This window comes from Mus caroli, chromosome 3 (assembly GCF_900094665.2).
Source record: "Mus caroli chromosome 3, CAROLI_EIJ_v1.1, whole genome shotgun sequence".
Classification (NCBI taxonomy): Eukaryota; Metazoa; Chordata; class Mammalia; order Rodentia; family Muridae; genus Mus; species Mus caroli.
The window spans coordinates 138,775,502-138,802,756 of record NC_034572.1 but is presented as its reverse complement, the minus strand read 5'-3'; the positions used below and the strand labels follow the sequence as shown (position 1 = coordinate 138,802,756).

General features: G+C 43.1%; 1 protein-coding gene across 2 annotated transcripts in view; it reads right to left on the bottom strand.

Moving 5' to 3' along the window:
- Positions 1-26,777, bottom strand: part of Znhit6 (zinc finger HIT-type containing 6) — a 32,771-nt gene extending 5,994 nt beyond the window's left edge. The window contains exons 1-9 of one of the 2 annotated variants that reach the window (XM_021158145.2): positions 26,535-26,771; positions 25,963-26,108; positions 24,800-24,865; positions 24,609-24,715; positions 24,437-24,522; positions 20,374-20,477; positions 7,678-7,746; positions 5,902-5,982; positions 4,385-4,462 (exon numbers count right to left, since the gene is read on the bottom strand). In XM_021158145.2, coding sequence (XP_021013804.1) covers positions 4,385-4,462; positions 5,902-5,982; positions 7,678-7,746; positions 20,374-20,477; positions 24,437-24,522; positions 24,609-24,715; positions 24,800-24,865; positions 25,963-26,108; positions 26,535-26,585 — 788 coding nt within the window. In that variant the 5' untranslated portion in view covers positions 26,586-26,771. Of the gene's footprint in view, positions 1-4,384; positions 4,463-5,901; positions 5,983-7,677; positions 7,747-20,373; positions 20,478-24,436; positions 24,523-24,608; positions 24,716-24,799; positions 24,866-25,962 lie in introns of both variants that reach the window. The other variant, XM_021158144.2, reaches the window with a different exon arrangement.
- Between the last annotated feature and the right edge of the window lie 478 nt (positions 26,778-27,255).

Genomic DNA, 27,255 nt, shown 5'->3' with positions numbered 1-27,255 from the left:
TTCTGTGTATAGCTAATACTTTTCAGTATTTTATCTCACTTTATAGCATTCACTGTGCACTTGGTTGCTTTAGATTGCCAAAAGCTGCATGGACTCAAACCCCAATATTACTGCTATTAAAAAAAAATACCATGTTCACAGCTACATACCACTGACCAGCACGCTACACATCAGATGCCTGAGATTGTTAGGGTTCCACCTGGTCACCGTGAGAGGCCAGGCTTACTGCGCAAACCAAGCAGGCACAATGCAAAACACTTACTACATAGATTGTTACAGTTGTCAACTAAAGAGCTGTTTCTCTCAACATGGATACTGAGAACCCAAGCAGGCTCACGCAGGAGGCTCAACAGGCATCTCCAAGGTTGATGGTAACTAGGAGCCTGGTCCTCAATCTTTCAAAGACATCGGCCAACTTCCTTCTGTCTGCCCCAGCAAGCTAGGGCGGGCGCAGGCTTCTATTCCTCACATTCTAGAGACTTAAAAAGAGGAGGGCCACAAACGACGCTACGTCCCATCTAGGTGGTGATGCTCTGGATCTCTACCCGTCCACTATCTAAAATATAAAACAGCCAAGCTCAACTCTCCCAAGATGTGACAATTTAATCATTGTCTAGTACACAGTAATTTTCCACTAAAAATAAGGTCGCTGACGGAAGCAATCACAGCTGTAAAATTTCAAGTTGTGATGCATATCTGCCACAAACATAACCTATGTTTTAGGACAGTGGTAAATATGTCTCCTCCTAGGTCTTTGGGTTAAAGGTGAAAACAACTGACCCTAAAGTACAGAACTGAACCTCTGACTTTTTGGGGCGTTGAGGGGAGAGTCCAAGACTTGATAAGGTATAAGTCAGCTCACTGCTATCTGGTGGCTTAATTTTTTAAAAATTATGGCTTATTCTAGAATAATGGAATTCAGTAAGATGCTGGAATAGATTTTTAGTTTGTATATCTTAAAAATTTATTGTTTTAAGGTTTCTGTTTTTAATTAGTATCCCCTTTTATTAGTTATTAAGAATTGTATACAATTTTGATCACATTCATCCCTTCCCACATCTCATCCAGATCACGCTTCTCCTCTTTATCTTCCTCTTCCTCTTCCTCTAAAAAACCATCAAGTCCCATATACTTTTGGATGTGTGGCCACTAACTGGAGTGTGATCAACCTAACAGAGGTCACACCCTTACAGATTAACTCTCTCTATACTCTCAGCTAGTGGTGGGACTTAGTGTCTGCTTCCTCTCCTCATGCTGGGATTCTGTCTGTCTTGGGCTTGCAGTGGTGTTGTGGACACTGTCACAACTGCTGTGAGTTCATATGCACGATGGAAGGAGTTCAAATGGAGTTACCTTATAATGGCATGACAATGTCCCCACCACAGGCTAACAAATGGGTTGCCTCTTGTAGAGCTGTTGACCCGTGAAGTCCTATATCCCCCAACACTAAGAGCTGCTGCCAGTGCTCTTGGTTATCCTCTGGAACTTGACAGTGAGACTCCACTGCTAAGCGCACCATATATGTGAGTCAAACAACACGGAGAAAGCAAGCTCATACCGCCTGGAAGCGTCATCCCTGCTGGCTGGCTCTCTCTCACAGGCTTGGAAGGTGACATGCACTCTAGTGGATAAGGCAAATAAGCACTGATCCTACACAGCTGTGCACCCCTTGAATGTGACAGTGACAACGGACCTGGCAAGATACACCCACTGGTACAACAGTGGTAGAAGGGTCATGGGAGTAACTATGGTTGGATTTAAGACCTGTTCCACAAGGAGAAACGCTTGTCTGGCACCATTACCAGGGTCAAGAACCTGTGGTTAGACAGTCCATCAGCCCTGAGGGAGAACCTATTATTATTCTGCTAAACTGATTCTTAAAGACTCGGTGTTACACTCATAGCTTAGTGAATCTCTCAACCCTCATCAGATGCACACACCATACACTATATATATCACACATACATACTCCCAAATGAAGACACTCAGAGAAGAAGAAAGAGATGTGCTGTGATGATTTGCAGACACGCTGAGCTCTAGATTGAATGGAGGTCTGTAAGCAGAGATAGCTGGAGACCAGGCCTGGTACTTGGGAGAAGGACTGCCAATACATGTAGATCTGGGAGCCACCTGTACAGACGTAATACTGCTGCCATCGTAAACAAGCTTCTGAAAAACTCATTGTTCCAAGACCCAATTTACTTGAAAAGAAATGTAAACCAACAGGAGCACCTGCGCCCTGTGGTGAGCAGCCTGAGTCAGCTGACACCGACCTTAGTATGCCTCCTACAAGAAACTGTTGGCTGAAAGAGGCTGTTACTTAAGAAACATGATGCTTAACTCAGGCCAGTGTGAGTCACATGGAACTTCACACAGAACACATTTCCTCCTTTTACCAAGGAAACAGTCTCTAGGATGCTAAAACCAAAAGAAAGCAAACTGAAATGACAACTTTTTTAATTCACACCAATTTCACATGATACTAAGCTGGATGTATTTTTTTTTGCCAAGTTAAAATAATGAAATATATATATGTATATATATTTATTGTGAATAATAACAACAAGAAATGTGGCCTGTAAGATCTAATATGGAATGTTTTAATGTAAAACAAACAGGGCTCTAAGTTCTCTGTAAATCATGTCCTCTGGAAAGACAATGTTATTATCTCTTACTGGAACATTTTACTGATAAGGAATTTTAGTCATGTAACTAATAAAAAGAGGTCCTTCGCTTTGGAAATTCAGTTGCAGCCAACAAGGTGTGTGTGCAGGCTCAGCTGCTGGGACCCACTGCTTCGGCCTTCCCGATGTGACTGGCTGCCAGGACTGACTCCTCTGACCTTCTCTCTGGCTCATGTCCTCTGACAGGCACTTCTGCTGCTTTTCTGTCCTCTACACTTTGTCTTTGTTAACTCAAATTTCTAGTGTTAAAATATTTGCGATCAGCCTAGCAATCTGCCCTCTAGTTTAAGTAAGTATCCTACAATTATCTTTTTATCAAAAACACTTGGATGTCCTTGAGTTTTAGAAGTGAGCCCGGTGCCACGCAGTCAAATCTGCCGAGTGTAAGGAGCACTTACGACTTTTGTTCACTGTCCACGGCCCAATTCACCTTGACTCCAATCTAAGCAGAATAAACCTCACCTTACTTAATGAAGGAAAACAGGAACAATATACCAACTTAAATCAAATAATCAATAAACAAGCAAGACCAAAATGCAAACCATTTCCTTTTGTTTTATAACTGTATAAAAATAATACAGGCGGCCTTCCCCAGATCTGGTAAAACTGAATTATCAGGCTACCCGAATAAGTAAGTACAAGGCAATCATGCCAAGCTCAGACTATAATAACTAAAATAAATATTATTTCATTTTGTTAAAGTAATGTGGGTGTCAGATTCGTGTACTGATGCAAACACTAAGCAAGCCTTCTGTATAGTCCCTGACAGTGACTACCTTCGCTACTTGTAGTTATCTCAGATAACATATTTCCCCCCATATTTTCCTTTCTTTCAGTGTAGGAGATTAAAGTCAAAGATTTGGGGAACCAAGATGGCCAGTGCGCTCACAGTCTCCCTCATTCCCACCTCTCAGTAGCAGCCTAGCACAGGGAGTGTCGAAGCTCAGTAGTGGGGCCATGGCTCCACAGGTGATCTGGTCATGGGTGAATAAAGCCCAGGAATGCTCTCTCTCTCAGCTCATGGTTTGCCAGATCCCTCTCGTTGCCTTTTATGTGGGGCTCTTTCTAAGACAGTTCATGAAGCAGCCACCTCATTAGGTGAGCTTTTGAGCTTCCAAGATTATAAATATAAACACTGGAACTCATACATTCTTGAGATATGGGCGACTTTTTGGTTCCATCTGAGGATACTTCAAAATACTGGAGCCAAGTGTGGTGGGCGCACACCTTTAATCCTACCACTTGGGAGACAGGGTCAAGCAGATCTTTGTGAGTTTGAGGCCAATCTGGTCCAAGTTCCAAGATGTCAGAGGTACACAGAGAAACCCTGCCTTGAAAAGCCAAAAAACCCAGATGGGTGATTGCTATAAAACTTGTGTGGGGCTGGAGAAATGGCTCAGTGGTTAAGAGCACTGACTGCTTTTCTGAAGGTCCTGAGTTCAAATCCCAGCAACCATATGGTGGCTCACAACCACCCATAATAAGATCTGATGCCCTCTTCTGGGGTGTCTGAAGACAGCTACAGTGTACTTATATATAATAAATATTGTATGATTATTTTAGTATTTTAACTTGAAAGTGGTAAGTTTAGATTTCGAGATTTTTTTTGTTCACAGCAAAACAATTAGTATAATAGTTAGCTACTTCACCTAATCAAGCTAGTTAATTATATACAGAGAAAATGACGGAAGCAATTTTACCTTATCATATTTTGTTGCATATTTTCGACCCTCATTAAAATTTGGACCCCAGTTTGTGACTGTGCGTAGGCTTTCAATCTGGAAGAAAACAATGCAGTAGAGGAAGAAAAAATTATTTTTAATCTATTTCCAGATAGTCTTCATAGAGACTAAGCATCTATGAGCAGCTAATGTTCATAATTCAGCTATCCATGAGGAGAGAGAGAAAAAGATGGTTTCTAAGATGTGAAAGCAATACTGAACCAGAGCAGGTTACACATCTGAAATTCAAGTCTTGTTCTGTCAGTACATATGCTAAAAAACATACTTGTATCAGCAAACAGTCAGCTGCTTACCACCATACTGCCTTCAATTTAGTAACAAACCCTCTTCATCAATGCCAACTATCTGAGCAATGATAATAACTAGATTATCAATTAGTCAAGCTTTAACTGTCAGACTTGTCCCAAAGACAAGGCCCAGCTCCTGCATGGCTTGCAAGAGTCTGGCTGGTGCTGTCTTCTTCAATAGTGAGAAACAACAGGATCCACCAGGTATAAACTTCAACCCTCTAGGAATCAAACAATCACTCCCATCTCAAGAAGAGGCCACCCACTCGGTTCCTGCCGGGGAGCACAGCCTGGAAACTACCCACCACCAAGCTTCCTGCCAGAGCGCTGCCGTGTGCACGCCAGGCCCAGAGACTTTAGACGTCTCTCTTTCATGCTTCCTGACTTTTTATCTAGTATTATTCTAATATCACCCATGGGGAACTTAAAGCATGGTGGTGAAGCAGTTTACTCTGATCACACGGTTCAGAGGCAGGCAGGTAGCTACTTAACTCACATATCCAGGAGAGACTTTCCACTAAGCTGTGCTACCCACTTTTGGCCATGCTGTACTTCTAGAGGCAAAGTGTAACCTTGCTTAGTTCTTTGAGGACTTGGCTGAAAAATAATTTCCTGTCTTTCACAGTTACTAGAAAAGCTTTAAGTTTTAGAATTTTTAGTTCAATGTGAAAGGCAGTCTGGTCTAAGGCTGAGACTGTAGACTTCAGTCCTGTAGAGGTCTGAATCTCAGCTTCCTGGACTATTGGTCACAGGAGGTTATTGAACCTACTTAAGCCTCAGTTTCTCCACCTATAAAATGGGTGTGAGCTGCTGGAACAGTTAAATGAATTGACACCATTCCTGCCTACTTGAGGAGCATCTGTGTCACTAGTTTTACAGTGACTGAACCTCAGCAAATTCCAACAATATACTTAAATACAGCCACAACTTCCTATAATAAATACACACCCAAAAATACGTTAACCTTTGCATCCAGCAAGACGAACCAGCAGGTAAAGATGCCCGTGAAGCCTGGTGGTCTAAGTTCCAACCCTGAGAGGCACATGGTGGAAGGAGAGCCCGTTCTCCACAGTCTCTATAATCTCTGTGTGTGTTCTGCAGCACGCGTGTGCACACATGCACACTCATACAACATTTAAGTCAACAGTTTAAATCTTGTCAGAAAGCTACAAGATTTTTGAAACATACCTCTGACGAATCACAGGGTCAGACTCTTCAGGATCGATGTAAGGCTTTAGAATTTCATTAATAGTTTTATCATCTGGTACTCTTTCCAACAGAGAAGAAAAATAGCTACATTATTATTAATAATTGCTACTAAGTGTTAACTTAAAACTACTAAATTTTGTATAAATACTGGCAAGGACCCTTTATTTCTTTATTTTACTCTTGGCAAAATATAGCATAAAAATGTTTTTCTTGATAAGTTTTTGCAGAAGAAAAGCACAGACATACTTTCTAGGAACACGTGATAAAAGTCTTTAAAAATCTAGAAAACCTCTTTACCAGTCACTTATAAAAATATGAAGCTGCTTGTAATGTATACCTATGTTCAAACTTTAAAAACTTAAAACTGAAACATGTATGACTCTCAGAGAAATACATCAGAGGAACACTCAGGAGGCTGCAAGCCAGCCAGTGTTCTGCTCACTCAGCCAGAGCCACAGTCAGGCTTAAAGCTGATTCCAATTTCCCTGCAGTGAAGCATATTAGGTTTTCAAACCTTCCTGTATATGCACACAGCTTTACATTTCTATAAAAGCTGCATAACAAAATTAAGACTCCCCTGAAAAACTAATGTATCTTAGCAATTTAACTCACTGAACCTCTGCTTCACTCGCCTCTGTATTAAGACCAATCCTGCCTTCTGCTTCGAAACAAAATTCTTTGCTAACTCCCCGTGACGATTCCAAAGACAATGCACAGTGGGGACAGATGCTGAGAACACCACCTAACATCCACTTAGAACCACACAGCATGGTTAATAAAATCTGAGTGATACGTGGATATATTCTTAAACAACCTTAACAAGCCTTGATAATATTAAGTGATGATGCACTTATGCATGCATATGTAGGAGAGATTATGATGTATACACATAGGTTTCATACATACACCTATAATATTTTCTGTGGATTCTATCACTATAGCAGAGTTTTCCTATAGCAGAATTCTTGGTTATTTCTCATGTCCCGTGGAGTCACTCAGTTTCAGACCTCCTGATTTGGATCACGTCCTTCCTTAAATCACGCTCCCTGCTCAAATAATCACTGCCACAGTCAAGGTTAACTTTTCCCTTCAAGTCTGACCCACTTTCTAGACATTCCTGAAATGGTTAAAATTTCTGGAGTTTTCCATACTCTCAGACAGAACCTCGTCAGCATGGTAGCTGATTTGATCCACATGCTGCTGGGCTCAGCTGCAGGACCCTTAATCACGGCCAATGAGGACTGCACTGTGACTAGCACAGCTTCAGTTATTCATTCAGCCACTTGCCTGTGTAATTCCAGAGCCTTAAAGTAAGACATCTGTAGGGGACAGTGGTAGTACCGTACCTTTTTTCATTTTTTTAAATCTTTTTTCCCTTTTATTTTATTTTTTTTTATTAGATATTTTCTTTATTTACATTTCAAATGCTATCCCGAAAATCCCCCATACCTCCCCGCCTCCCACTTCTTGGCCCTGGCTTTCCCCTGTACTGGGGCATATAAGGTTTGTAAGACCAAGGGGCCTCTCTTTCCAATGATGGTCGACTAGGCCATCTGCTACATATGCAGCTAGAGATACGAGCTCTGGGGGTACTGGTTAGTTCATATTGTTGTTCCACCTATAGGGCTGCAGACCCCTTCAGCTCCTTGGGTACTTTCTCTAGCTCCACCATTGGGGGCCCTGTGATCCATCCAATAGCTAACTGTGAGCATCCACTTCTGTATTTGCCAGGCACTGGAATAGCCTCATACATACCTTTTTTCTATGTACTCTGCTTGACTCTGAGGAAACTGGAGCTTGACATGCCAACAAAACTGCTGCTTCCTAGGAGAGAACAATTATGAGCGGATTAGGGTAGAGAAGAATCAAAGCCCACAGAGCAGATCAGTTTCCACTGTAGGAATTTCTAGAGCGGCTCCCAAACCTTGACTACTTTTTATTCAGGGCTGCTTGCCACTTTGTAAAGCCGTGGGAACGACGTCCTGGAGTCATGGACTTGGAAGGTTGATAAGCAGAAAGAACAGAACTTCTGAACCCGAGGGACGTTTGTCTTCCTGACTTAGGAGGTGGTTTCTCATAGCTGGGGTGTTTGAGATGGGTGAGCCTGCATTCGGAGTTTACACTCACATTTCCTCATGACTAAGCACAGTGAGCTGGTGTCCTCCAGACTCATCTAGAAAGCAGGTGAAGGAAGTCTTGTCCAGTTGTGTCCAGCTGGTTGTCTGCACACTTGTGAGGATGACTGTGTGCATTCAGTAGCAAAACAGGACACAACAGGCTGGTTGCTAAGCAAAACACACAGAGTGCCTCTGCTTTCCATCTAGACTTTGGTCTGTGTGGGACCTAAACCGTAACTCACTAAATGTTTGCTTTTAGAAAAATGACCACATGCTCATCAGACCCAAATCAAACAAAATGAAACTTAAAAAACCCAACTACTGTTTGAAGCACCACTACAGGAATGTAAATCTCTTCACTTGAAGTGATGGCTTTATACAGCTCTCCTGTTTGTTTTTGTTGTTGTTGTTGTTTTGAAACAGGGTTCCAGGGTCTGACTATGCAGCCCTGGCTAGCCTAGAAGCCTTGCTATGTAGGCCAGTTTGTACTTGAGGTCAGAGGTCAACCTGCCTCTGACCTGGCCTACATGTACTTGCTTGTCTTAGAAGAAAACTTTGGCCACCGCTTGCTATATCTCTTCTAGGCAGTGATCAGTAGTAGTAAATAGTACAACCCCAAATCTATAACATTTTCTAAAAAGCACAACTTTAGCAGTACATCTTCCATGTATACGATTTAGTGAGGATTCTTCTTCGTTTTATCTGAAGGCAATGGCTGTACGCCAATGAAAATGCTGTCTGGTGAGTAAGTCACCACACATTTGAATACAGCAGGTTTTGGAAAAGCTGAAGAAAAGAGTGTGCAGATTATGTTTGTGTTTACAGTGCCATTATTATATAAGAAACAACTGAGTTTGGTTTAGTTTATTTTTATTTTTTGATAGAACAACATCAGTAAGCACACATTACTAATACAGAAGCCTGATGTCTAGTGTCTCGGAGACAAAGACCTGAATTCAGATGCAGCAGTTATTAGTTTTAAGCAAGTAGTTGAGGGAATAGCACGCAGCTGTACCCGCTGAGCCACCTCACTGGCTCTTCCCTGAAGACTTTTTAACTGAAATTCATGTAGGCCTAACTTAAGTGATAACCAACAAGAAACAGATACACACAGACAATCAAATCTGCTCTGGAGACTCCAAAGAATTGTTTTCAACTTTCACAATTACATATGGTGATACACAAATGGCTTAAACCATGAACATATACTAAAGCCAGAATGCTACCTGGTGTCTCCTAAAGCCACATTCCAAGAAATCCTCCCATCATCAGGCTAGTTCAGTGCTTCTCAATCGTGGCAGGCCGATATTTTAGAGCAGCCGCTTCACTGCTCCATACACCACTGGAGGACATTTATCAGAGCCCAGACTGACCCACCAGATGTCTTAAGAACTCAGGCTTCCGGGTCTGACAATAACTGACCATGCTCCCCGGCATCCCCAGAAGGAAAACACGGCCATAACAGAGTATCGGGACAGAGGCTTAGCTTCAACTCACTGTTCCCCAGATTCAGTCAGATGCATTCAACAACAGTGAACACAGCACCCTTGGCAAATCCACTTTCTCAAGGATGAAAATACCACCTAGAACATTCTACATAACGTAAACAACCCGAGTCAGTTGTTCACAGCTGACTAGCTAGCTCAGTGAAGCGGTAGGCACAATTACTAACAGTGCCATCCCTTTCTGGGCAACTCACTCACAATCAGCTCTTGCAGTCCCAAGAAGCCAAAGGTGTCAGAGGAACAATCAGCAAGGGTGTGGTGACAGTTTATCTTTCCCCAAATACTGACAAGTAAACACCCACCCACACACACACCCTCTCATACACACACACCATGCATGCAACAGAGCCAGTAATGTCCCAGTGCTTTTTGGATAGTCAACAAAACCTTACTGCAGGAGCCTCCACAGGGCAGCGAGTGTCTGAAAGGCTCCCTGGGGAGAGGGGGAGGAGAAAACAATATAAAAAATGATGGAAAAACAAGTATGAAATAGGGAATATCAATATTATGCAATATTTATATCCAGGAGCTATACGTATTTACCAACCCTCACTCACTTGGAACTGTGAAGGATAATCCTTTCCTTTCCAAGTTTCAATAAAAGATGTAGATGAGGACACTGGCAGAGGGCTCTATGATCATGCACTCAATTATTCTTGACTTTCTTCTTCTTTTTTTAAAGATTTATTTATTTATTATATGTAAGTACACTGTAGCTGTCTTCAGACACTCCAGAAGAGGGTATCAGATTTCATTACGGATGGCTGTGAGCCACCATGTGGTTGCTGGGATTTGAACTCAGGACCTTCGGAAGAGCAGTCGGCGCTCTTAACCACTGAGCCATCTCGCCAGCCCTCTTGACTTTATTCTTAAACACTGCCATTTTAACCTGAAGCTCTATCAGAATCCTAAGGAATCCACAAATCCAAAGCCACCAGCTCCTGATAACTGGTACTACTGCAGGGCTGTTCAAATGCAATGCAAAGAATGCACACAGAAAAGACACGTGGTGGCTATCAGACTTAAAGATATACTCTGAAAATTAGTAGCACCAGGAATATGGAGAAAAATACACTGTCCATTGCTGGCCAGAATACACATAGATAAAAGCCTCTGGCAGCGCAATTTCACAAAAAGCTATAAATACAAATTAATCATTTAAAACTGTATTAGTTTTTGCCCATCTGTTTCATTCCTATGAATTTATACTGAGGAAGGACCGGATAAGGAGTAAGATATGGGTAACCGTTCACTGCACCGCTGCTACAGTAGGGCCAGCGGAAACAACCTCCATCGTCAGGAAAGATTAACACAGTGAATGCTAACTAGTCCTAGGGCACGGGCAGGGCTCTGCAGTGAGGCAGGGAAGTACTTCTAAGTCTCAGAGTATGACATGAAATACCCTCGTTCCTATTTAAGAATAGGTCTGCATTAAATAAATCTTTCATATTTGATTTGTTATTTTCCACGACTAAAACCAAAGATATTTTTATTGAGAAGAACCATATAATAGTGAGACAAACACTGGAAGTAATCCTTACATTTTTTAAAAACTAAAATACTTCTTTATTAGAAATTCACCTGAATTTTTACCAATCCTAAATCTGATAGGGGACTAATATCCAATATATACAAAGAGCTCAAGAAGCTGGACTCCAGAAATTCAAATAACCCCATTAAAAACTGGGGTTCAGAGCTAAACAAAGAATTCTCAACTGAGGAATACCGAATGGCTGAGAAGCACCTGAAAAAATGTTCAACATCCTTAATCATCAGGGAAATGCAAATCAAAACAACCCTGAGATTCCACCTCACACCAGTCAGAATGGCTAAGATCTAATATTCAGGTGACATCAGATGCTAGTGAGGATGTGGAGAAAGAGGAACACTCCTCCATTGTTGGTGGGATTGCAAGCTTGTACAACCACTCTGGAAGTCAGTCTGGAGGTTTCTCAGAAAATTAGACATAACACTACCAAAAGATCCAGCAATACCTCTCCTGGGCATATATCCAGAAGTTCCAACTGGTAATAAGAACACATGCTCCACTATGTTCATAGCAGCCTTATTTATAATAGCCAGAAGCTGGAAAGAACCCAGATGACCCTCAACAGAGGAATGGACACAGAAAATGTGGTACATTTACACAATGGAGTACTACTCAGCTATTAAAAACAATGAATTTATGAAATTCTTGGACAAATGGATGGATCTGGAGGATATCATCCTTAGTGAGGTAACCCAATCACAAAAGAAGTCATTAGTTATGTACTCACTGATAAGTAGATATTAGCCCAAGATACAATTTGCAAAACACACGAAAATCAAGAAGAGGGAAGACCAATGGGTGGATACTTCATTCCTCCTTAGAATAGGGAACAAATACCCACAAAAGGATTTACAGAGACAAAGTTTGGAGCTAAGACGAAAGGATGGACTATCCAGAGACTACCCCACCCGGGGATTGCCACCAAACCCAGACACTATTGCATATGCCAGCAAGATTTTGCTGAAGGGACCCTGTTATAGCTGTCTCGTATGAGGCTATACCAGTGCCTGGCAAATACAGAAGTGGATGCTCACAGTCATCTATAAGATGGATCACAGGGCCCCCAATGGAGAAGCTAGAGAAAGCACCCAAGGAGCTGAAGGAGTCTGCAACCCTATAGGTGGAACAACAATATGAACTAACCAGTACCGCCGGAGCTCGTGTCTCCAGCTGCATATGTAGCAGAAGATGGCCTACTCGGCCATCACTGGGAAGAGAGGCCCCTTGGTATTGCCAACTTTATATGCCCCAGTACAGGGGAATGCCAGGGCCAAGAAGCAGGTGTGTGTGGGTAGGGGAGCAGGGTGGGGGGAGGGTATAGGGAACTTTGGGGATAGCATTTGAAATGTATATAAAGAAAATATCTAATAAATAAATAAAAGGGAAAAAAAAAAAAGAAATTCACCTGAACATGTAATTGGTGAAGGTGCAGCCTCAGTTGCAATTGAAGGCCCAGGACTGAAGGGGATCACGCAGTGTTTTGGAGATGCCAGTACCATGAGATGACCACCAAGAGCAGCAGCAGCAGTGGAGTACAGGCATCTGGAGCCCAGAGGACGACGTGTGTGCTACAAAGGGCATGGCTGGAGAAGTGACCCAAGCCCTTGGAGGAGCCCAGAAGATCGTGAGTTGGATCCCAGACATTGGATGGTTGGAGATTGATTTTTGCTTTTGATTGTGACTGTGCCCTGATATTTTCCCTCTTGAAGGAAGAAACTATTTTAGTGGAGCCCACAGTTAAGAGACTTTTCATTATAAAAAGACGTTGGATTTTAAAAGAGGTTGAAATTTTAAGACTATGTAAAGACTGTGGGACTTTCAAAGTTGTTTAGACCCACAGGGCAACCTGTGGGAGTTGGTTCTCTCCTCTTACTATGTTGGCCCTGGGCATTAAACTAGATGCCTAAGACTTGGCACCTTTCCTCACTGAGCCATTTCACTGGTCCTTGTATGTTCTTCCGCTTTTTTTTTTCATGATTTTTGAGACAGGGTTTCACTGTGTAGTTCTGGCTGTCCAGGAAATCAATTTGTAGACAGACCAGGCTGACCTCAAACACAGAAATCCACCTGGCCCTTCCTCCCAAATGCTGGGATGAAAGCTTGTGCCGCCATATCTAGCTTTGTTTGTGCTTTTAAGAAGTATTTCTAACTATTTGAGAACCACATTGATATGATGTCAGCCTGAACCTTAAGTTGAGTGTTAGATACAAATGTCTCCTCAGATAGTCTGGAGCTGCCCAACAAGGCTCCTGTGCTGGAATCCCGTTTCCTACCGCACCAGTGCTGAGTTGGAGCTTGAGACACAGCTGAGCACCGGCCTCTGCCCAGATGACATGAGTATGCACCGGTCCATGCACATGATAGTGGATTATGAACGTATGCTCCTCTCTGGATGGCTTGTTCTGTCTCCCCATGTGATCGCCAGTGACGCCTTCTTGCTTCTCTTACGACTTCGTAGTCTCTGGGCCTGGAAAGAAGGCTCAGTGGTACTTGCTGCTTTTCCAGAGGACCCAGCCTTAGTTCCCAGCACCCACATCAGACAGCTCACAACTACCTAAAACTCCAGTTCCAAAGGGCTTTCCTTTGACCTCCAAGAGTGCACATACATGTGTGATATGTACATTAAAACAGTAGCGAAATTAAATTTAAAAAGCTCTTAATCTTCATAGTCATGAAAATTAAACTCTAGGGGTATGTGTGTGTGTTTGTGTATATATACGTATGTATGTATGTATGTATGTATATATGTATACATACATATATATAAATAAATTACCTGGTCTTTGGTATTTTTAATAACAAGGGATATTATGAGGTTAAACTAAAGAAAGATCTTCCACATGTCTGCATTTCCGAACACTCTATAAAAATTACAAACTATTGGTTATTAACTAAACAATAATAATACCGATAATAATTTGTTTAGAGTCAAGTAGGGTCCTACATTTCTAAGTCCTAACTATTACATAAATGCAATTTCATCTTACAGATGAAAACAGGAAGGTGGAAAGGTTTGTTTTCAGAGATGACTGCTCAGCTGCCAACTGGGAAGGCGGTATTTGAACAGGGTATCATAGCCCTAGAATCCATACTGTAATCTATTATAGTAGAGAAAGAAAATACTTCCAGAAATAAAAATTCAACAATAAACCACTTCTCAGTAATTCCAATTCAAATATATCACAATTATTTTTTACTGTGAATATTTACCTCCATATTTGAACAATTTTTCAAGATACAGTGGGCATTACAACTGCCTCCTTGGCACCCATCCCTACCGCTCACCTCCATTTTCCTGGACTCGCACCCTCTGTCAGAGTACTTTCCTGGGTACACTATCTTAGGGACTGGGTAGTTTTTGATTCCAGGTCACCCCTGTACTCCTTACTGACATCTGCTTTAATATAGGTTGTAACTAGTACGGTTTTATGACCATGATAATTAAGCTCATACCACAGAAGACGCACTGAAGGCCCTAGTGTGTGCCAAAATAAAACAAGAAAAGCAAAGAGAACACCATGAGAAAATCATAAAGAAAGCAGGCCCCTGGTGCTGTAAAGAAATCACTGTACTGAAATATCCTCGAGGTAGGTCCGTCAGTCCTACCTGTGCACAGTGTGAGTGACAACATGAGATTTCAGATTGTCACGCTGTTCTGACCTGGGGATTCTATTTTATGCATCATCAAGCATCCTATGTGGTAAGGGACTAGTTTTCTCTTCTTAGATGTTCTAGTTTGCCTTCTTTTGCTGGGATGAACACCAGGACGACAAACAAGAGAGAAGAATATTTGTCTTACAGGTCATAGTCCAGCATGGAGGGAAGCCAGCACAGAAAGGCAGACACTGGAGCAGACCATGGATGAACACTGCTTACTGGCTTGCTCAGCCACTCTTCTTCCAGTGCTCCTGCCAGCATGCCCAGGGATGGTTCGTCCACCGTGGGTTGAACCTCATACATTAATTAACAATCAAGAAAACATGGCAAACATGCCCACAAGCTAGTCTGGCCACTTCATTCCTCAGTTGAGGCTCTTTCTTCCCAGGTTTGTGTCAGGTTGACAAAAAACCAAGACACTACACTTCACCTTTCATTCATAAGCAACAGACAGGAAGATGGATGCAAACTGCCAACTGTCTGGACATTTAGAAACATCAAGTAATATCTGATGGAATTTTAGGAATATAAGCATTTTGTTCCACTTGCAGCCATAAAATCTTATTTTAATTGAAAACTGAAAGAAAATCTACCAAATTTGGAAGCCCTTGAAGGGCAAATGCATGAAACAGCTACACAATCCTTCACTCACAGCCTCCTGACCTTTAAAGTATTTTTCATGGTGAAAACTTAAAGTTTCTCAAAAATAAATGCAATGCTTCCTCATAAAAATAATTTATTAGGATTAATACCATGATTAAGTATTTCTGGAAGCATGAATACAAAGGATCTGCTCAGTTACTTAGTTTCTATTAAAATAAGTTTGAGAAGGAAAACCACAATTTTTCGTGTCACATCATTATGAAAATACTTTCAAAAGGGCCAGTTTTATATTCTGCCCATGGAGCACTGCACTGCGTGGTCACAGGGAACAGGGTCAGCTAGGGGTTCTGGAGTGAATGATGGCACACTAAGAAAATGCATGCAGTCCACGGAAGGCAAGCTGAAAAGACATTTAACACTTACAGCAGGCCGTTCTTACTGGCTGTGCGGTAGAAGGAAGAGAGTGGCATTTGGGAACAACTGGCTAGGTCCAAGACTGGGGAGCACAGAGCCATTTACTAGGTAAGGTTCAGGAATACAAGTTTTTCTAAAAAGTATCAAAGGGCTCCACACACACAAAATATACCTTCCAAAATACTCAGATGCCCCTATGGGGACACCATGACAGACAGAGGAAGAAGAGCAGATATATGCATACCAAAAGGTGGTGTTAAATGCTGACATCTGTTTCATGTTAACTGTGGAGAAAATGAGCACTACAGGAACTGAGGCACGAGAGACAGGATGGAGAGCAGATGAGCTGTGTGTACACGTGCACAGAGGGTGAGGGGACGCCGAAGAGGGAGACACCCTAGGAATCAGCAGGAAATCAGGAGGGGCAGACTACAGATCGCCTGTCCCTGTCCAAGGGGTTTACCTCAATAAACTCCCTGGTGTAGCACGGCAGGCTTGTCCGCAGCCCACCATGACTCATGCCTGGTGTAGAATGGCAAGCTTGTCGGCAGCCCACCAGGACTCACTACGCTGAGCTCTAGACACACAAACTACCTCCACTGTCTTAAAGTCCCTAGGCCTTTGGAGCTGCTATCATACCAGCAGAGCACAAAACTGTTCCCCTTCCTTTTAAATGTGTCCTGGACCTTGATGAGGTCAGGATATGAAATAAATAAGATGCTCTCTAGCCGGTGGTCCAGCCTGGGGAGGCTATGGCACCTTAAGAGGTGGGATACAGCTGGAAGAACGGGTTGCTGGGGTTACAGGCCTTGAGCATTACAGTCTAGCCCCACTTCTAGGCCCCAGTCTTTCTGTATCTGATCTACCTGATGAGATGAACTGTGCCATATGTCCCTTACCTTAACAACTGTACCCTCCTCTTAAACCATGATCCAAGGTAGGTCCTTCTTCCCCTTTCACCTGCCTCTTGTCAGGGATGTGGTCACGATGCACACTGCTCTTCTGGGTTTTGTTCTGTGCTCTCAGGCAGTGAGGCTTGTGCATCTACTGCACCCTGTATGTCACCACTCCAATCAGTAGTGCTCAACTGTGCAGAGGCTGCCGAAAAGTTGGGCAGGAGCTAGTTGGTACACAGGCCAGTAGTTTTCAACCAGAGGCAGATTTCAAACTTATCTGGTGCTTTTTAAAAATAAGGATACCCTAAGGTCCATGAATTAACAGCTCTGTTCATCATCAAGCCTAATTCTGAGCTTCAGAACCGGCCCACCGTTAGTTCTGGAAGGTGCTCTGAGCTGAATCCCCTAAACATGGCCAACAGTCCCATCACAATACAGATCCTCCTTGATACCCAAGGCAGCAGGCACAGAGAAGTGGCCCGCCAAGAAAACTCCCCTCCCTCAACATCAGGCCTTACCATGGTGAGCATGAAACAAGCAAAGAGTATGTATGACCTATGTAGCAATCTTCTTTAACTAGCAATCACACAAGGCATCTCCCATTACTCATGAGAAATACCTGACATAGTCTCTGCTCTGCTTAAAAAGGTGATTGAAAGCTGGAAAGAACCCAGATGCCCCTCAACAGAGGAATGGATACAGAAAATGTGGTTCATTTACACAATGCAGTACTACTCAGCTATTAAAAACAATGAATTTATGAAATTCCTAGGCAAATGGATGGATCTGGAGGGCATCATCCTGAGTGAGGTAACCCAATCACAAAAGAACTCACATGATATGCACTCACTGATAAGTGGATATTAGCCCAGAAACCTAGAATACCCAAGATACAATTTGCAAAACACATGAAACTCAAGAAGAACGAAGACCAAAGTGAGGACACTTTGCCCCTTCTTAGAATTGGGAACAAAACACCCATGGAAGGAGTTACAGAGACAAAGTTTGGAGCTGNGANGAAAGGATGGACCATCTAGAGACTGCCATANCCAGGNATCCANCCCATAATCAGCTTCCAAANGCTGACATCATTGCATACACTAGCAAGATTTTGCTGAAAGGACCCAGATATAGCTGTCTCTTGTGAGACTATGCCGGGGCCTAGCAAACACATAAGTGGATGCTCACAGTCAGCAATTGGATGGAACACAGGGCCCCCAATGAAGGAGCTAGAGAAAGTACCCAAGGAGCTAAAGAGGTCTGCAACCCTGTAGGAGGAACAACAATATGAACTAACCAGTACCCCCCGGAGTTCGTGTCTCTAGCTGCATATGTAGCAGAAGATGGCCTAGTCGGCATCACTGGGAAGAGAGGCCCCTTGGTCTTACAAACTTTATATGCCTCAGTACAGGGGAACACCAAGGCCAAGAAGTGGGAGTAGGTGGGTAGGGGAGCAGGGGGTGGGCAGGGTATAGGGGACTTTCGGGATAGCATTTGAAATATAAATGAAGAAAATACCGAATAAAAAGTTGGAAAAAAAAAAAGCAGATGTTAACTTCTAGCCACGGAAGAACAAAACATTTCAGACTTTCAGACACAGGTTAGGTGATGAGATTACAGATTTAAACTACCAGCAATCCTGCCAACGGCCAATGTAGCCACCCGAGGCACTGACCACAGTGGGCAAGAAGCTGTAATATTCTGAGTAGGTGGCCATCATGGTAAAAGCATGACGACTGAACATGACCAGTGTTAGGTTTTTCACAGACAGCCTTTGAGCAACTCTGCGGGAGTGTATGCCCTAGGAAGCAGTGTCACAGAGCTCCCTTGCCTGCTGTCATGGACATAGTCAGGAGAGGCTGGGCAGGGGAACAATCAGGCTTCTACTTCTTCCCACTGATTTTGGAAGGCCCTGCAGTCACTCTGAAATTCCTCTGTAACATCTAAAAGCCATATGGAAAAGGAATAGTAGAGTTCAACATTTCAGCACAACTTTGAGTCTGTACCACGTGCCTACTATATTGCCCTCTGAATCTTACTGTAAAGTCCACCTGTTCTCCACAACTGCAAGACTCACCGTTTCACTTATCCTTGCTCCTTTCTAAAGCAAAGCTATAGGAATGTACAAACCTACACTTATATAGATACCATGTTAAAAACAATCCCGTGTTTAAAGAAATGCATTGCCACAACTATTTAAGGAAATCATTGCAATTATGTTAACCAACAAGTAGATGGACATGTTACACGATATAACAAGAAAGCTATAATTGTATCTAAAGAATAAAATGTTTTTAAATTTGTAAAATATTTGTTAAGTCTTTACAAGAGGGACACCTAGTGGCTAACTTCTAAAACAGAACCGGAACACTTAAATACTAATTCACATTTTGACAATGGGCATGTCTCTATGATCTATAAATTCTATAAAGATGATACATACATCTGTATAAAGCAAAAAACCAAACCAAACCAAACCCCAAGTCCAAAAGATGGATTAAGAAGTTTAGGACTCAGTTCTAAGTAGGAGGTACAAGAACAATAATAAGTACAGGGCTTAGGGGTTGTCTAGAACTGGGTGGGGCAGAGGAAGGTGAAGCCTGGGCCCTTCTGGGGAACTGGTCCTTAGGCCATACAAGAATACAGGTTGAGAGTAGAACTAATCACACAGGCTGAGTACTGAGTACTGAATGACTGGTGTCTTAATCAGCTATAGTCAGAGAGGCTTCTTTCTGCAGCAGATGGGATCAGATACAGAGATTCACAGCCAGACAAAACGCAGAGAGGGAAGGAAGGGAAGAAGGGAGGGAGGGAAGGAGGAAGGGAGGGAGGGAGGGAGGAAGGGAGGAAGGGAGGGTGGGTACGTGAGTGCCTGAGAGAAAGCCTGAGCATGCATGCTTGGAACCTCTCTAAGCAAGATAAGTGCATCAAATCCCTCTGCTCAGGGAACACTGCAGAAGAGGAGTCAGGAGAAGGGGAGGAAAGAGATGGAGAACAAGGTCCCTCTAGAACAACTGACCAAAGTCCATAAGAGGTCACAGATACTGCAGTGAGGCCTACGGAGGTCTGAGGTGGGAAGTGCCCGAGTCAGAACTCTGAGACCAGTCTGGGCAGTACAGTGAGACCTGCCTACAAAGCCAGAGGCAGTGAGTATATAGGGGTGTTAACCTTGCACCAAGGTACAAAGTGCTGAGTGAGGAGGAGGAACGATTTAGTCGAAGGAAACTAGCTTTTACCACCCTTCCAAGATCTGAAGTTAAGCTCCCCAAATACTTCCATGATGTTCTAGGTCTCAGAGAAAACTTCACGACACTCAAAAAGTAGGATTCCTCCAAGTAGGATTCTCAGCCATGAATGCTACTGGGCACCATTAGAAATGCACACTATCAAATTCCAGCCCAGCCACAAATAATGTTGAGGCACTGTCAGAAATACATGTTATCACATTCCAACTAACTGAGATTAAATCACAAGGATATTTATTGGTTTGTTATGTACATTAACATTTGAGAAGCTTCTCCAAGGACAACATACACGTCCTTGGACATTCACACCAGTCACAGGACATGCAATTATCAGTTTCTGTTGTCATCCAGGAACAGTTTTCAGATCTGACTTTTGTTTACAATGTTCTAAAGCAAACCAAACCTTATAGGTTGTCCCTTATCAAATTATGACAGCTATACATACAGTAAAAGTGAGACACCTACCTATGGTCAAAAACTGTTGAATTCTCTTTTCTCTTGCTAAATCCATTGGGTAGAAGCCTCAAGTAAATACCTTGCTTTCGGGCACGATTCTTCATAAAGAACAGCTAACAACAAAACCAAATAAAAGTTAATTTCAGAATGCTTTACAATTCATATTCAGATAATAGTATAAAAGAAGGTACAAAATGGGATATAGTGACACCTGTTTCTAATATATGTTACTCCATCTGAGTTAGTTATTAAGCTCAAGGAGGTAACTGGACAATCTCAAAGTAGCTCAACCAAGCTTTCTACTGGGTTAAAGAGACAAGATCACCCAGAGGATATGGGGGGGGGGGATCAAGTTTTCTAGTTAAGCAGATAGGAATCTAAGAGTTGTAATGCCAAGTTGGAAAGTCAAGTCATAAGTCCACGGAGAAGGGTTAGCAATCACAGCTAAGTAAGAAAATTACAAAAATAATGGGATGTAATTTCGTAAGTCATCAGACTTTGGTTTTAGTAACAGCAGTAGTTATAAAGATGAATTTTTCCACGAAAACATAGCCAAGCAATGGGAGAAATACATATATAAGGATAAGAATATTTAAAAATTGCCTTAAAGCCATTTATGAGCTGGCAAAAGCTCCCAAATTACCACACTTGCTCAAGAGAGAACACGACTGTGACACAGAGATTTATCGAAACATGAGCAGTAGAGCTAGAACCACCACAAGCACGGCGCAAAGCCCTGCAGCGTTAACTACTACTGGGCAAAGCAGACAGAAGCTGAGAGCAGTGCTTCTCAGCCTTCCTAACCCTAACCCTTTAACACAGCTCCCCACGTTACGGCGATACTCTACCATAAAATTATTTTTGTTGCTACTTCATAACTGTAATTTTCCTACTGCTATAAACTGTAATGTAAATATCTGCTTTTTCCAATGGTCTTAAAGGGGTAGTGACCCACAGGTCAAGAACCACTGGCTTAGAAGAAAAGGTGACCTCATAAAGTCAAAAAAGAACTAACTCCTGATGCACTTAGTAATTTAGCTTTCAAGTAATGAAGAAGAAATTAACCAAGCCATAGGGGTCAGAAAGGAATTTTGCTTTTACCCACTAGGAATACTGTAAGCAAGGAAAGCGAAATAATAAATAACACACTCAACAACCCTGCCTTTGAGAGCCTCCTCTTGTCCCCTGGAAGCACTGATGCACACCAGGCTTTGCAGAAACTCAAGTCCATGTATAAATGGTGTGACATTTGCATACGACATTCACACATTCTGTCTCAGTGACATAATCTTTATGCCCAACGTTCTGTAGACAGTAGTCAAGAGGTAATGCAGGGAATAATAATGGTAAAAAAAAGGTTTGTGGCTGCTCACTATGGATTTAATTTTTACCCCAAACACATCTGATCTATGGCTGGCTGATACCTACAAGGACTCTCTGTCTCTTCCAAGCAAACACGCCGCATGCTGAGTGAAGCACACTACAATAAGTCAGCATGCAGCAGATACAAGACTGATAAGTAGACTAATAAGATGGCGCAGACAGGCTACAACCTGACCGAAGCGTTTGTTCTATGGCTGCCTGGCTTATGATAAAGGTGACTTTGAGAGAAAGCAGCAGATGACCTTTCCAGGAAATGGTGCTAGGAAGTGGAGTATCTATGTGGAAAATCGAATGACAGTTTCAGTTTCAATGACACTGACAATTAATCCCAAGAAAAGGCAAAACTGTGAAATGTAATCCCATAAAGCTTCCAGAAAACAATTATCTCTGTAACTTCAACAAAGAAAATGTTAGGTTCAAAGGGACAGCCAAACGGCAGTGCTGCTGACCACATATAGCAAAGAATTTCCTTATAAACATACAAACTACTAACTATAAAAGAGACAAGCAAAAGAAATCTTACACTAAAATAGTTTGTTCACCAAAAGAATGAAAAGATAAAGCAGATGAAATAAATAGTCTTATAACATTCTATCAAGTATTGACCAGTATCTAAAAAATACAAAGAGTTCTTATAAACTAGTAAAGACAAAGACAGCTTGCCAGGGCTGACAACGCCTCAGCGGGTAAGTCTGATGCACAGGCAGGAAGAACTGAGTTGGAAATCACAAAACACACAGAAAGCTTCGTGTGTTAGCAGAGTCTGCTCTCCCAGTCGCCTATGGAGGGATGGGAGCTAGAGACAGGAGAAGAGATCCTGTCTCTAACAAGGCAAAAGAAGGAAGCAGCAAAGGTTGTCCTCTGCCCTCCACATACATGTGCCATGGCATGTGCCTGCCCACACTGAGTCACAGAGGTAACAAAGCTGACCAACAAAAAGAAAATGCTTAAGCACTGACTCACAAAGAGGAAATTGAATGTCTACAATCAATCCGAGAGCAATCTTAGCTGGACCACATTTAGACATAATTGGTCAGAATGAAAACTAACTAAGTAAGTTCTACTAACATCTAGTCACACTAATGACATGGTCTTATCACAACAAAACAACTTCATGTTTAGGTATAAATCCTAGAAAAACAAGTGCACAGACAAACCATAATTCAAAACCAAAAAGATTCCCAATAATAATGTTTCAAAAACAGCTTTTTTTGGTTTTTGTTAATTACTGAAAATTCAAAGTTTATAAACACAAGGATAAGCAATGGTATGGATGTAAGACAACCCTTTGGAAAGGTCACCAGGTCAGCACACCAGAGGGTAGCAAGGATCTCCAGGGAAGCCAGAGTGGTCCCCTCCCAGGCCCAGTGAAAGTTATAGCATTACGCTATAGTTCCATTTTATGAGTGTTTTAATGTACACTGTATTTTACAATATAATAGAATTTAGGGATGTTTAATATAACCTGAGGAGCAGTAAGAACTGCTACCTGGTAACTTTCTGCGTGTGTAACAGCATCTCTGTACCAAGAACACAGCTGTGTCAAAGTTACTGAAAATCCTAACTTCTCTACTAAAATGGTCTTTGATTCAGTCACACTATTACTGAATTTTTCATTCATCAATTTCTTTCTTGTGTTTAACTACTTTGTCAAAATTGTGAACCACTTTCCAATGATTTCTAACAGCATACCCAAGCCACCAGCACTGCTGCCATGACCTACACCCTCTTCAGCTGTTCTTCATGCTTCCATCCCCCCACTGTTGCTCCCCAACACCAAGTGAAAGCCAGCCTTTTATTAAAATGTATTTTTACTTTATGCGTCTGCCCACATGTATGTGCATCCTGTGTGTGCCTGGTTCTGTTGGAGGCCAGAAGAGAGTTTTGGAGCATCTAGAACTAGAGTCTCAGGGGTTGTACATCTCTGTGTAGCCCATGTTTCCCTGTAAGACCGAGTGCTCTCAACTGCTGGGCCGCCTCTCCAGGCTCTAGACATTTTGTTTTTCTTTTCTGAGAACGGGTCAAATGTAGCCTTGCCTGGCCTGGAACTCAGAGACTCACCTGCCTCCATCTCAAGTGCTAGATTAAAGGCACCATTACGCCCCGCCTCCCTAAGTCTCATGTTTACTTAGAATGAATGCTTGGAAACTCTTACAGGTTTCCCTCATCCCTCCTTACTCCCTGCCCCTGCTAATTCCCTGTTCCCAGCCTGCCTCTTTGCATTTCTGAGTCAGTCTTGCTATACATTCCTCCTGAGTGCAGAGTCTGTGCGGCTTCTGCCTATGTTTCCACCCAGATTTCCCTCTAAATGTCTCCAACTGTCCGCTTCATACCATTAGGTCCACTGCCTATCTGTCCTGGCTCAGGAAAGCTCATCTCTACCACCGTGCTGACGATCACACTCTGCGTAGTCTATGCCCCTCAAGCCCCCTGTTCTCTCGACTCTCTCGAACCATCTTAACGTCCTCACGCACTTACATCCGTAAGAAATTCCATCTGCTGCTCTCTACTTCCCAACTCCCCACTCAACTACCTCCCCTCTACAGTACAAATGCCTAAGGGTAAGTACTCAGATCCGTCTCAAATAACCAGAATAGCCCCACAGCGCAGTGGTCACTTAATACAACTGAGAAATGAATAAACTGGGTGGAAGAGATCTGAACTGGAAAAGATTAGAAGAAATACTTACATATTTTTTGCGCTTTGGTCTTTTCAAGAAAGCATCTCTTGAAACCTTGTCTGCCGTTCTTGCCACGTCTTCCAAAAATCTATAGTCTTGTAATTTCAGAATGGACAAGTTAACGAGTGACACGGTGCCAGTGGCCAGAAGGCATCCCTGGGTGGTGCACAAAGTGACTTACCACTCAGGAGATTCATCTCAGTAAACTGCTGCAGTGACACATAAGCGGTCTTATCCCGGACTCCATTGCACGTCAGGTCAGCTTTGTGTTTCTTTACACAGGGCAAACTGAAGAAACAAACAGGAGGCAGCTCTGTACCTGAAGTCAGAGTGCACACAGGCAGGGAGTGAGGTAGGAAGCTATGTATCTACCTGCAGGAATAGCGCATGCAGCGTGGACATCTGTACTTCGCTTCTTCTGTCCCACAAGTCTCACACCTGTAAGAGTGCACCTGAGACTTAATACTCAAAATCAACTCTATGTATGTCCTTCCAGTCTTAGAATTTGGACTCAAGGGCATTTCACAGTTTACAGGCAGGTAGTCAAAGCAACTCTGATAAAGTATATGATAGCTGCCATTGGAAATCATGAAAAGTCATGAAAATGACATTTACGATGACGTGCAATTCAAGAAAACTGTATGAAAGAAGTCACTGGCCCATTTTTTTCCTACAGGACTTAAGAGAATAATATGAATTGCTGATTTTTGTAGACCAGGCTGGCCTCAAACTCAGAAATCCTCCTGCGTCTGCCTCCCGAGTGCTGGTATTTAAAGGTGTGCGCCACCACGCCTGGCGATTTTTGAAATTGTAATTCATGGAGATTTTGTGTGTGTCTAGAAGTATAATCCATGAGCTACATATGAGTATTTTAAAAACATATACACCGGAGAAACAAGGAAGGCTGAAACCAGACTGGCAGCAATGTGTGCCCTTCCCCCAGTTCCACAGCGAATTCAGAATGAACACCCAAATAATGGTATGACTCATCTGTCCTCGGTCTTCTAGGGTCTGGTGATACTGAGAACCAAAGTGTACCTCGTACCAGTCAGCTCTATCAGCTCAAGGAGTTTGAGACTGAATTTGACCACAATCTGATCTTCTGTACTGTCACATGAGCACATTAAAGAGACTACATCCAAGAAACAAACATTCATACGAGTCAGGAATAAATTCAAGAGTAAGTTGACGTGTGTCTATTAGTCTACCCACTTGCTGGTTTTTGGTTTATATTAGATGGCCCCTCTAATCCTATTCTCTCTAAAAGGAAGACTGCGCAAGCGCTTCTTATTTAAGAAGCTCTGGCTCCACAAAGGCCCTCTGATGCCCAGAATTTTTACTCCCTAACCTGGCCATACCCTTCCGGACACTGTCACTTCACACTGTGTCCTCGAAAGCGTCACACCCAACCTGAACTTCATCACTCAGACTTCAGGGCCCCACGTCACGCCTGGTTTAACTTACCTCACTTTCTGCTGTTACGGACTCATCCACCCAGTAGTCTATTTCCCATCTAGGTTTTCTCCCCGCCCTACCTTGACATAGCCAATTTCCTTTTGCTGCCCACTCGGGGGTTCATCTGGGGCTCTTCCTTCACCTTCGCGTCTTCCATCGCTTCGCTCTTGAGGGAACCCTCTTCTTTTATAGGCGCTGCATCCATCACCTGCTCTTCCTTTACGTTCTGACCAACAAACAACTCCTGTTTTATGGTCAAGTCCTCCTCCTTCACTTCTTCCCAGTCCGTCACCTCCTCCTTCACCTTCTCTTCCTTCACTTCTGGCTCATCCACCTCCTCTTCTTTCACCACCAGGCTACTATCCGCCTCCTGCTTCACCTCCAACACGCCTTTCTCATCCTTCACCTCCGGCCCGCCCTCCACCTCCTGCTTCACCCACTGGCTGTCCGCAACACCACCGTCTAAATCCGACCAGTCTACTACTTCCTGCTTCACCACAGCTAAGTCCATCTTTATCTCCTCCGCATCCTCTGTGGACTTAGTTCCTGTCAGTCCGTTCCTCTCCTCTCCATTGCCAGCTTCGGGGCTCCCATCTAAGTCCCTGGCTCCCTCCCAACCAGCCGCAGGCCTCGGCCGCGCCCCCTCCGCTACCCTCTGGGGACCTCCTCCTGGAGTCCCTTCCTTCTCAGCTGCAGATTCCATGAGCTCACGAGCCTAGGCCGAAGCTGCCACTCCGTTCTTCACGGTGGCACCACCACGCCAATAAGAGAGACTACCAAACGAACCGCCGACAGCGCCACACGTGCAGCAAAGCAGCCGCGGCAAGCTCTGCACGCCTGCGGGAAGCCGAGCTAGTCGTAAAGCAGCTGTTCCGGCCACGACTCTTCACGACACGTAGCGTTCTTTACGGCTCGGCGGCTCTCCGGCCCCACTCCTTAAAGCCAGGTGAGACCACGCCCACCAGGACTCCCACCCAGGGGCGGGGATCTTGCCACATCCTTTCTCAGGCGTTGAAACTGCTGTCCTGGGAACTGGAATTATAGTCTCAAATAAGTGACCCACTTTAATCAGTATTAAGGATTAAATCTAATAATGCATGGCAATAGACACAGACTCCCATGTTCCTCCAAAGTTTAGACTGTCTAAAGCGGTCGTTCGTAACCTTCCCAGTGGTGTGGATCTTTATGTTCCTCATGTTGTGGTGACCTCCAACCATAAAGTTATTTTTGTGTCTACTTCATAACTGTAATTTCGCTACTGTTCTGAATCGTACTGTAAATACTTCTGGGGGGGGCAGAGGTTTATCAAAGAGGTCGCGACCCACAGGTTGAGAACCGTTGGTCTAAGATTTCTTCACTGTACACTAGGGACC